The sequence below is a fragment of the Caloenas nicobarica genome, chromosome 15, assembly GCF_036013445.1.
Source record: "Caloenas nicobarica isolate bCalNic1 chromosome 15, bCalNic1.hap1, whole genome shotgun sequence".
In the NCBI taxonomy this organism is placed as follows: domain Eukaryota; kingdom Metazoa; phylum Chordata; class Aves; order Columbiformes; family Columbidae; genus Caloenas; species Caloenas nicobarica.
Genome location: NC_088259.1, coordinates 8,842,359 through 8,853,714, shown reverse-complemented (window position 1 = coordinate 8,853,714; position 11,356 = coordinate 8,842,359). Strand labels below are relative to the sequence as shown.

General features: G+C 50.4%; 1 protein-coding gene across 2 annotated transcripts; it reads left to right on the top strand.

Annotated features, from left to right (window-relative positions):
• The first annotated feature begins 353 nt into the window (after positions 1-353).
• On the top strand, positions 354-10,543 carry KIF3B (kinesin family member 3B). Of its 2 annotated transcripts, none has more exons than XM_065645752.1 (9): positions 354-393; positions 2,360-3,783; positions 4,365-4,466; positions 4,942-5,064; positions 5,175-5,293; positions 5,516-5,629; positions 6,296-6,401; positions 6,608-6,786; positions 7,795-10,543. In XM_065645752.1, the coding sequence occupies exons 2-9, from the start codon at positions 2,401-2,403 to the stop codon at positions 7,802-7,804; spliced, it is 2,136 nt and encodes a 711-aa protein (XP_065501824.1). In that variant the 5' UTR covers positions 354-393; positions 2,360-2,400; the 3' UTR covers positions 7,805-10,543. The 2 variants fall into 2 exon arrangements, with proteins under 2 accessions (XP_065501824.1, XP_065501823.1); XM_065645751.1 differs by having other exon boundaries at positions 7,043-10,543.
• Positions 10,544-11,356: the final 813 nt, after the last annotated feature.

The following is an 11,356-nucleotide window of genomic DNA, read 5'->3' as shown; positions in this document are numbered from 1 at the left end:
CCCTGATTTTGTATTCACTCGAATTGCACTGAAATTCCTTCCTCCGTCGTTCCCAGCTCAGAACCTTCCCAGGCCCGGCTGTGGCCGCACGGCGCTCCCGGCCACTTCCGGGCTCCGGCTGGGGCAAAACCCGGCACTGTTGGGGTCTGGGGATGGCGCGGTGCCCCGGGCCGGTCTCGCCGCTGCCGTGAGCCCCGTGGTGCCCCGGGCCGGCCGAGGGGGGGGCGGCCCCTTTGTCCCGGCTCCATCCGGGCCCGGTCGCTACGGAAGTGCCGGCGTAGGGGCGGGCGCACGCGTTGCCAAGGAAGTGCGTCAAGGGCGGGGGCGGGGCCGCCTCGCTGCTTCCGGCGCCGCGGGAGGAGGCGGCCGCGCGGCTCCATGGTGACGGCGCAGGTGAGTCCGGGCGGGCCCGGCCCGACACCGGGAGTCCCGCCGGGCCCCGGGCCTCGCGGTTTGCGGCAGGAGCCGCCCCGACGAGCCGCCACGGCCCGGGGCCCCTCAGCCGAGTGCCGGCCCGCCGCTCCCCTGGTGCCACCGGGTGTGACAGCCCGGGTTGGCCGCTGTCCGGGCCTCGCCTGCGGGGTGTTGGCCGGGGCAGCGAGCGGGGGCGGCGGCGGGTGTCCCCGGCTCTGTTCCCCCCGCTGACCCCGGCCCTGGAGCTGGGGATCCGGGGAGCCCCCGGGCCCATCCCTGCAGCCCCGGTGTCGCAGCTGCGGGGCGGTGGGTGCCGCTCGGGGTCCCGACCCCGCCGCCCCGGGCGAGGCGGGCACGGCCATGCGGAGGCAGCTGGGGGTGACGAGGGTGACAATAAGTGACAATCAGGGTGCGCCGTGGCAGAGGTGGCAGCGGGGCCGCTGGTCGGTCTGCAGCGTGCTGAGCGGCGGGTGAGGGAGGCAGGTGGGGTAGGAAGGAGTAAAAGACACGAGCAGTTAAGCCAAGGTATCGTGAACACACAAATATCTGAAAAACTTGAACTATGAGAAAGTGATGGAATTTTTAAGCGGTACATGGGGATTTGCAAAAGGACAGGAACCGAGAAAACCTTCCTGAGATTCTTGAACTGAAGCCGGGAAACGCAGAGGCCTCGGCGCTTCGGGTGAGAGGGACGAGCTGGGGGGAGCGTCTGTTCCCTGGGCACACGGCTGAGCCTGCGGGTCCTGACGCCCAGAGCTGCAGAGAAGCGGTTACTGAGCACACGGGCAGGTTGTGACCTTGCTTATTTTATCAGGCGCAACTTTGTGTTGACTGAAGTAATCAACAGTTCTTGGATTTCTGCCCTGCTCTTCGTTACCCACTGGTTTCAGAGCCCACCTCGCTGGGTTGTTCACTCACCTTGCTGGTTTGTTTTACCGTGTTTGTGAGCGCTGGCAGACTGTGCTACATTTGGCTGCTTTAGTGATTTCCTTTGTAGCGAGCTAGATTGTGAGACTGGGTGAAAACTTTTCTGTAACAATTATTTTCACTTGATTCTTGACAAAAAGGGAAGGTAACAGTTTTCTCAAGACTGGAAATGCAGAATATCTAGGGGATGTGATGCCTGGAAATGGACAAACTATTTAATGGTTTTATCTTGAGTCCTTGCAGCTGCTGCAGCCCAGTTAAAGATCTTTATTCTGTAAGTAGGCTTCTAGAAAGTGACTTTCAGAGCATAACACACAAGAGGAAAAAAGCATTTGGGCAGCATTCCAGGGAACTGCTGCCATTTAAGAAAACCCAGGCACAAGTTTTAAAGCTTCTGTGGCAGGATGGTCCTGATGACATGTCACATGTGAGGAGATTGTAATGTAAATATCTCAAAATTATGAGAAGGTTTCATCTGTACATAAGAGGCAACACCAAAAATACTGTATTTATAATTTACAATCTCTCTTGAGTTTTGGTTGGCAGGTGCAGCACTTGATCAAAGCACCTGAGTGATTCCCTTTCAAGAGCCCGAGCAGTGTGGAGAGGGCAATCCCGAGCTGGATTTTCAAATTATGAGATTTAAAGCAAAAAGCCTGACTGCAAAGGGAATCAATGGCAAAGTATTATCTTACGTTTATAAATAGCTTAAAAGGCATTATGGTTATTTTTGAGGGTCAAGAAAAGGATCTCTACCAAGTGTAAAGTTGTGATTTGGTGAAGTGTTTTTGCAGCAGAGCTTGTAGAACTGATACCGTTTGATGGATGGGCTTTGGTAAAGTAACACTGGCTCAGTTCAGGCCCTTTTAAAGTTTTCACGTTGCACATTATTTTTATTCCTCAGAACTTAATGAATGCAAAATGCTGCTTGAATAGATGAGTGGAATCTTTGGCTTTGTGAAAAACTGTCACCTGCAGAAAACGGCCTTCATGTATTCCTCCTTTGTTTCTGGTTTAGGTTTCTAGCCCGGGCTCACCCATCAGTGGGATCCCGCTGTCATGTCTAAGTTAAAGAGCTCGGAGTCAGTGCGGGTGGTGGTGCGATGCCGGCCCATGAACAGCAAAGAGAAAACGGCTTCGTATGAAAAAGTTGTTAACGTGGATGTCAAGTTAGGGCAAGTCTCAGTGAAGAATCTGCGGGGAACATCTCATGAGCTGCCTAAAACTTTCACCTTTGATGCCGTATATGACTGGAATTCCAAACAGGTTGAACTCTACGATGAGACCTTCAGACCTCTGGTGGACTCTGTTCTGCAAGGGTTTAACGGGACAATCTTTGCCTATGGGCAGACTGGGACAGGGAAAACTTACACAATGGAAGGGGTGCGCGGTGATCCTGAAAAGAGAGGGGTCATCCCCAATTCATTCGATCACATCTTTACCCACATCTCTCGATCTCAAAATCAGCAATACTTAGTTAGAGCGTCTTATTTGGAAATATACCAGGAAGAAATCAGAGACTTGTTATCAAAGGATCAGTCCAAGCGGCTGGAGTTAAAGGAGAGACCAGACACAGGTGTGTATGTGAAGGATTTGTCCTCCTTTGTTACGAAAAGTGTCAAAGAGATTGAGCACGTCATGAACGTGGGAAACCAGAATCGCTCCGTGGGTGCCACCAACATGAACGAACACAGTTCTCGATCTCACGCCATTTTCGTGATCACTATTGAGTGCAGCGAGTTGGGACTCGACGGAGAGAATCACATCCGCGTTGGGAAGCTCAACCTGGTGGACTTGGCAGGCAGCGAGCGCCAAGCCAAGACTGGAGCGCAGGGCGAGAGGTTAAAAGAAGCGACCAAAATCAATCTCTCTCTCTCAGCTCTGGGCAACGTTATCTCTGCCCTTGTAGATGGCAAAAGCACCCACATTCCGTACCGGGACTCCAAGCTGACCAGATTGCTTCAAGACTCGTTAGGTGGCAATGCCAAAACTGTGATGGTGGCCAATATAGGCCCTGCCTCCTACAACGTAGAGGAGACTCTGACGACACTGAGATACGCCAACCGTGCCAAAAACATCAAGAACAAGCCGCGAGTGAATGAGGATCCAAAGGATGCTCTGCTTCGAGAATTCCAGGAAGAGATCGCTCGGCTCAAGGCACAGTTGGAAAAACGGTCTATTGGCAAAAGAAAGAGGAGGGAGAGGAGGAGAGATGGTGGGGAAGAGGAGGAGGACACTGAGGATGGTGAGGACGAAGGAGATGATAAAGATGATTATTGGAGGGAGCAACAAGAAAAGCTGGAGATTGAGAAGAAAGCAATAGTTGAGGATCACAGTTTAGTAGCAGAAGAAAAGATGAGGCTGCTGAAAGAGAAGGAGAAGAAAATGGAGGATCTGAGGCGAGAGAAGGAAGCGACAGAAATGTTGAGTGCTAAAATCAAGGTAGGATTCTTCCTTGTCATACTTTCTGAAAGCAATGTATTTAGGCTGTGGGGAGAATAGACCGTTTCCCAATTTGGAAAGATATTTCATGAGACGTTTCCAGGATAGTGATTTGTGTTTAGATTGGAAGATTTTAAAATAAACCATTTCTAGACAGAAGTTGAATTTCCACCATTAATTACATATTTCAATATTCGTGAGTTGTTTCATTGTTCTTACGTGCTGATCTTGTAGGATCTTAAGCAATCAGCGCAATAAGATGTGATGATCCATCTTTTCACAAGCTGTAGCACAAAAATGGCTTCATTGCGTCACGGATCATTAACAGGTTCTTTCCAGGAGAGCACGTGTCTTGGTTCTCCAGCTTTGCTGCACATGGCAGCAATGCCTAATTCCAAGCAAGTTACTGTTTCATTAATCGCACAGTTTTATAGGAATTTTAAGAAACAGTAATTCCTGTAGCAGTTGCCTTAGAAGAGAAGTTAAAAAGGGAGCTGCCCTGAAGTGGTTGTATCCGTATGAGAGAAAGTTACTTTCTGTGGTAACTGAGAGAAAGTTCTGACCTCGGTTTTTCCTTTCAGGCGATGGAAAGCAAGCTGCTGGTGGGAGGGAAGAATATTGTGGATCACACAAATGAACAGCAGAAAATTCTGGAACAGAAACGACAGGAAATTGCAGAACAGGTACCAGGAAGAACATTTGTTCTTTTGTTTAAAAGGCCTAGCTGCAGAGCTTTTATAAAACATTCTGTCAGGAGATACTATAAGAAAACATGTCCAGGGTTACCCTCAAATTGGTTTAATGGCAATTGTTAATCTCAAAAGAAGGGGGAAGGGCATGTGTCCTATTTGTCATCGTATGAAGTGCAATGGCTGGTATGAGTTGATAAAAAGGAAGAAAAAATAATCTAAGCATTGCATTTGATTCCTTTAATTGAAGCTGGAGCACTTATTCACATGATCTGATTTTAGTAGCAAAATAAAGCCAAAGAAGACTTAACGCTTCTGATATTTCTAAGGCAAGAGATAGGAAGAACTAGAAGCCAAAGCAAAAGCCCTGAAACCCAGGGAAGTAAAAACATCCTGGGCGCTGGTTTCTTGTGTGCCAGCCTGGAGAGAGCAATGCAGTTGTGGTCTTAACATTGTGTGTCACCTTCAGAAACGTCGGGAGCGAGAAATCCAGCAACAGATGGAAAGTCGGGATGAGGAGACTCTGGAGCTGAAGGAGACCTACAGTTCTTTGCAGCAAGAGGTGGACATAAAGACCAAAAAACTCAAAAAGGTAAAAGAAAATTATTCCATGTCTAGTCGGTTAGGAATAAAATCAGCTTGTGTGTGAAGGTGGCAGGAACATTGGTGAGTTGTGACTGTGGCTCTTGTTGTCTGCCCCAGCTATTTTCCAAGCTGCAGGCTGTGAAGGCGGAGATCCACGATCTGCAGGAGGAGCACATCAAGGAGCGCCAGGAGTTGGAACAGACCCAGAACGAACTCACCAGGGAACTAAAGCTGAAGTGAGTCCCAGCACCTCATTGCCTGCTGTGAACAGAGACGGCTTCTTTAGGCGGGGAGTGGAGGGTCAGCATCGCATGTGCTTGTGGAACAAGATCGAAACATGAGAAAACTCAAACATTCCTCCTTTTCCAGGCTGTATTAAGTCTGTGGGAGAGGAGCAGTGGAGAAATTAACCTGCTAATTGCTTCTTGTGTATTTCCCATTTTTGTGGTTGCATATAGGCACCTGATTATTGAAAATTTTATTCCCTTGGAAGAAAAGAATAAGATCATGAACAGATCATTCTTTGATGAAGAGGAAGACCAGTGGAAACTGCATCCCATAACCCGTCTGGAGTGAGTGTGCTTCCAGTCCTTTCTTGAGACAGAATGATCGGTCACAGAAACCCTCTAGTTGTCAAGAACAAGGTATCCCAAAAGAGCAATGGAACTGGGGATTTAAACTGGCCCTCCAGAGTTTGTAGCTTCTTGCAGCACTATAAAATAAAAAAATTCTGTTCCTCTTAGTAGGTTGAATAAAATAGGAATGTACGGTTAGGAGTTACGAGAATTCTTGGAAGATCAGGGTTTTCTTCTAGATGAGCCCAATAATTTTATGTAAAATATATGTACTAGTGCATTCGCCATTAAAATTGCAGTAAATTCTTATAATATTTCTTTCCTGTTTTAGATAGAAAAGCTCTCAAAAATAATTATTATGAGAACTGTGACCAGATCCTGCCTCTCTACAGCAAATTTAGAAAGTTAGGGGCAGCTGAGTGCATCTGCAGTCTGTATAGTAACAATATGTCGCAATACCTGGGTTGTGCAGGAACAGACAGCCCAGGATCACGGTCTGATCTTGTCTCTGACTGCAGCAGCTGCTCCTGCAAGTGCAGCTGTGGTCGTTCCTGCTCTCCTGAAATTATTTCTGTGTGGAACTTGCAGATGTTTTAGCTCCTAAACTCTAAGAGGAGTCTGTGGTTTTGGTGTATAACAGACAGAATATCTATTTTTCTCTAGTAACCAGCAGATGATGAAGAGACCGGTATCTGCTGTAGGATACAAAAGGCCCCTGAGCCAGCACGCCAGGACATCCATGATGATCCGTCCTGAGGCTCGGTACAGGGTAAGCCCAGCCGTGGTTACAGCCTCCGCGTGTCCACCCTCCTGAGCAGGGGAACGGGACTTTCACAGGATTGTTAGTTCTTCTGTGGATGGAAATTTGTAGTGTCCTACATACATTTATCAAGTACTTCAGAATAAGCTTCTGGAGGGAAAAGAAACAATCTGTATGAAAATGTGCAGACTTTGATTCTGCTTTTACTGTCTCAGGCAGAGAACATTGTGTTACTGGAACTTGACATGCCCAGCCGAACAACGAGAGACTACGAAGGTCCAGCCATCGCTCCCAAAGTTCAGGCGGCTCTAGAAGCAGCTCTGCAGGATGAAGATGAGATACAGGTGGACGCTTCAACCTTTGAGAGCACTTCAAATAAAAAATCAAAACCCAGGTGAGCTCAACTTCAGTAAGCTCAACTTTCAGTAAGCAGACTCATTGAGAGGTGCAGGTACAAGTACGGTTTGTCAGCACTTCTTGTCAGTCAGGTTAAGGCAAGCTTGGCTGGAAAGCAGAGAGAGGAAGGAACATAGAACAAAAGAGAAAGCTGAGACCGATTAGAGAATTCAGCTTTTGGAAGATTAATTTTGATGAGTAACAGGTGACATTATTGGGGCTTTTTGTTTATTTTTTCATTTTTACTTCTTCAGGCCTAAAACTGGAAGGAAATCAGGGGGATCCTCTTCAGCGGGTGCCCATAGTTCTCAGCTGTACCCGCAGTCCCGAGGGCTGGTTCCGAAGTAAACCAGCAGTTCCTCTCCAGGCGCCAACAGCCTTTGCCTTCCAAGCGCAGAGACAGTTCCAACCTGCAGAGAGAACTCCCGGCCGGGCCCCGGCCCCTCTCCCCTGGAAGCGGCCTCTTGGCCCTTTCACTGACTTGTGCACTGAGCCACAGGAAGATATGTTCTTGTAATTCAGCATTTGGCCTCTGTGGGAAACAGATCTTAGTTAGGAAATGAGAAATGCATGAGGTACGTTCAAGTGTGTTAGAAGCAGTGGGAAGCATGGGGATCCCCCTCCCAGCGTCACCGTCTCTCGTTCCGCACTTGCCCGTCTGCACTGGGCTTCTTTGTGTTGGGCAGTAAGAAGACAGAGTTGAAAGTCATCTCGACAGAACCACCACTGCAGAGCTCCGCAGTGAGACCCAAATGAGCCTGAAAAGCAGAGGATCTGTTCAAACTTGATGAGGTGCAGAGTTTTTCCTCGTCCTGCTTGAAAGGCTGGCAGCATCATTTGGGGTGATGGAGCTGGTGTGAACAGGCAGGGTGGCAGCGGCCAGCATGTCCTCACCACATCGCTGTGCCTCCCTGTAGAACTGTGGGACAAAAGAGGGGTCTGGAAAGTGGCTTTGTGCTCTCCAGAGAGGCGGCAATAGAAGCTGAAGTCCCTTCCTTGTTTACAGGCAGAGCTAAGAGCTCCTCTGAACTGACCCCTGCAGAGCTCACCCCTGCCGACAGGAACACACCTGCAGAGCCGTACCAGCCCCACCGCTTTCTTCCTCTCTCTTGCCTCCATCTTCACCCCTGGCATTTCAAACCAGTGTCCATACAAAGTCTTTAAACTGTGAGGTGACATGTGGCCATTTTCTCTTGTCTCCCACTGGTCACAGGAAATGTAGTGTTGGCTCCGAGCTGCCCCTAGCCGGCTCTGCGCTCCCGTCAGCTGGGTGGGGGGCAGAGCCCTGGAATGTGGAGCTGCCCTTGAGTGCGCTCTAGTGAGCGTGGTCCCTTCCCTTGTTGTGGGAGGAGGTTCTGTGTTCGGTACCTTCGTGCCTGTTCCACATTAGCAGCTTTCCCTTCGCACCTCCCAGCCCAGCTGGGAGGGAAAGCATGTGTTACCCAGTCTGAGAAATGGAATCTGGTGTTAATTCCAGGGGTTTGACTTTGAAAATAAGGGAGGAAGAGCTCCTGCTTTTGACGGTCTCTTTGCAAAGCTGCCCTATGACAAAAGCAGGTGCCGGTACTGCCGCAGGCTGGTGTGGCAGGGCAGAGAGCGGTGGCACTGCCACGCTGAGGACAGCCAGCTCTCCCTGTCTGGTGTCTCACAGCTCATTCCTAAGTTTTAGTTTTCTGTATATTGAGACTTGGGATGTTGCTTTTTCTGGTTGCTGTTTGCTGTCATCCCATGGACGTCTTGACCTGTTTCCCTCACTGAGGACTTGCCTGGTTTTAGCAATGCTCTGGTGTGTGGACTCTGCCTCACCTGCTCATTAAGTCCCTGCTGAGTGACTTCCCCAGGCTGGGGAGCCCTGTCCTGGCTGCCCCCCTAGCGGGAGGAACCCACCGGCCAGCACAGCTCACCCTGCGCCCTGCGGGCACGGTGCCTGGTGAGCCGGCTGCCGTGTGGGCCCGGCAAAATGCAAACGTGGCTGCTTTCATTCATAGAGCGCTTTTCTGGACCACAAAATTAATATATATATACACAGATGCATATATATATTAGCTTTGGTAGAGGAAAGGAGTTTGCTTATAATTGAGAGAGCTTATAATTGAGAGCAGGCATCTGGCAAGTTTCTTTCAACCTGAACACGCAAACCTGGCATAATCTTCCTTTTTGTAGAGCACTGTTTATGTACAGAGAGCCTTTGAGTTGGCTCTTGTTGCATAGTATAATATCACCTCCCCTTCCCTCTCCTCCCTGTTTCTCTGTAGCACATCATCTTCTGTACTTGGACATTTTAAAAGATGATTGTATGGTGTAAGTGCTTGGAGAATAGAAATGAAACAAGAGGGGTCTAAAACCTGAAATAGCAACAAAATATATAGTCACGTATATGTGCATAGCAAGGTACACGTATGTTTGATGTGAATAAGCATACACAGAGTCCTGCAGCTGCAGATGTGCACACTCCTCCTCAGTCGCTCCTGTTCCGTCGGGAATTCGGTATGAAACTCAAACGCTGGGAACTCTCGTTGTGGCAGGACCAGTGTGGGAATCGCAGCACAAACCCAAACTGTTCTCGTTTTAGTGTTGATAAGCTAGCTGGTTAATATGTCAGAAAGGCTCTGCTTTTAATTCTGCAGAAATTCATTAGCAAGGTGACAGAAACTCAGCAGGGTGGAAAAAAAAGAATAAAACTGCATATTTAGTCCTTGTATTTCAGTTGGAGCTGTGGTTGGAGGTTTGGTTCGTGTGTTCATGGGCAATCTCGGATTGTTACAGCAGCTTTTAGATTCTCATTCCAATGGGTTTACCCTCGACCAGATCCTCAGTGGCACTGATATTAAGATAAAACACATTGTCTTAAGCTGTACAAAACTTACTGAGCTCTGGGTTGAAGTTTTTAAGACACATTCCTGCCGAGTTTGTCCCTCACTGTGTTTTCTGAACTGTCTGGGCTTCCTGCGGGTCATGGCCAAAGCCAGGAATCCCAGCCGGCTCCTGGAGGAGGCCCTGGGACAGTGTGCGCCGTCACAGTTTCTCCATAGGAATGTTTAACATCCTTCTCGTCTTTGTTCTGATCTGTATAATGGGATATTTTTTACAAAAGTGGCAACGCAGCAGAAGTCCCTTGGCTCTGGGAGCAAGCACCGCCAGAACTGAGGCATAGGAACTGAAGCACTTTCTCAAAATCCTTAACATGGCTCTAGCGCTTTTGTAAAAATATCCACATGCTGCTCAAATCTTCTCAAACACGTACCTCTGTCGTAGCACCTTGGGCTGCGCTGGCGCATTATACAGATCGGATGAGACTTGTTTGGTATTTTTGGGTGCAGTAAGTCTGCTTCACTGCACAGAGTGCTGGTTCCTGAGACACCTGCAGACCTGGGTCTGTCCCCGCTTCTCTCTGTGATGGTGAATGCACAGCGGTGTTCAACGGGTCACTGCCAACGCTGTGGGTCCGTTCCTGCTGTGTTAAAACACACTTTGGAAAGACAGCCTGCAAAAGCCATAATTAGATGCAGAGATGGAACTGAAATGAGAACACTGCTGGGTTTAACTCTCTGTGGCCCAGGCGCTCCCACCTCTTTCAGTCCCCTCTTGTTTTGGACCAGTGCCTGGGGTGTCCCTGACACAGCTGCCCCTGGACACGGCTCCGCCTGCTCCCCGGGGACCTGGAGACAACCTGGCAATAGTTCTGGCCATAGTTTTACAGCTTATATTTATTTGTATCATCTCTTTTTGTCTAGGAATGTAAAGTCATCCTAAAATACGACGTGTAATAAAAGTCATTAAGATTTATTGCATCTATCAAAATGTGCCTGGTTTTCATTCTTAATTTGTAGGTAACAGCAGGGTTCAGAGTTCATGTTTTACAAAGCCTTATTTTTATTAAAAACCAAAACAAACGCGTCTGAGGGCAAACTAAATGATTATTAAGCGCTAAGCTGTAGGAGCAGCAGTGCCTGGCGCTGCGCTGCTGCAGAGTACTCGGCTCCTCAGAACGACGAGCACCGAGGGCCCCAGCCTGGGCTCCTGGCGGTGCCCGCAGCCGCAGGGCTGCTCCCCCGGGGATACCGGACCCGCTGAAGGCTCCGCCCGCGGCGGTGGGTCAAACGAGTCCCGACACCAGCGGCCTCCGCCTGGGCCGGGCCGGGCACAACCCGGGTCTCGAATGGCCGGGGAGCGGCGAGAGGCCACGGCGGGCCCGACATCCTCCTTCCGCTGTTCGCGGCAGAGGCTCGGCCGCGGGCTCCCCGCCCCTGGTTCGCCGGAGCCCGCCGCGCCGAGGCCCCAGCGGTGCCGCTTCTCCCGCGGGCCGTGAGCGGGAGCGCAGGTGGCGGCCGGGCCCGGCAGGCCGCGCGGCGCGCGCAGCGCCCGACGGGAGCTGTAGTCGCGGGCGGGGGCGGGGCCGTGGCGGGGGCGCCCGCCGGGACTACAACTCCCGGCAGCCCCTGCGGTTTGTTTTGCTTCAAACGGGGCCCAGGCCCGCCGCGCGCCTCACGCGGCCGGCTCCGCCCCTTCGGTCGCGGCGCGCGGGTCCTGCCGTGTCCTGCCGCGGCCACCGTCGCCGAGCCCCGCCC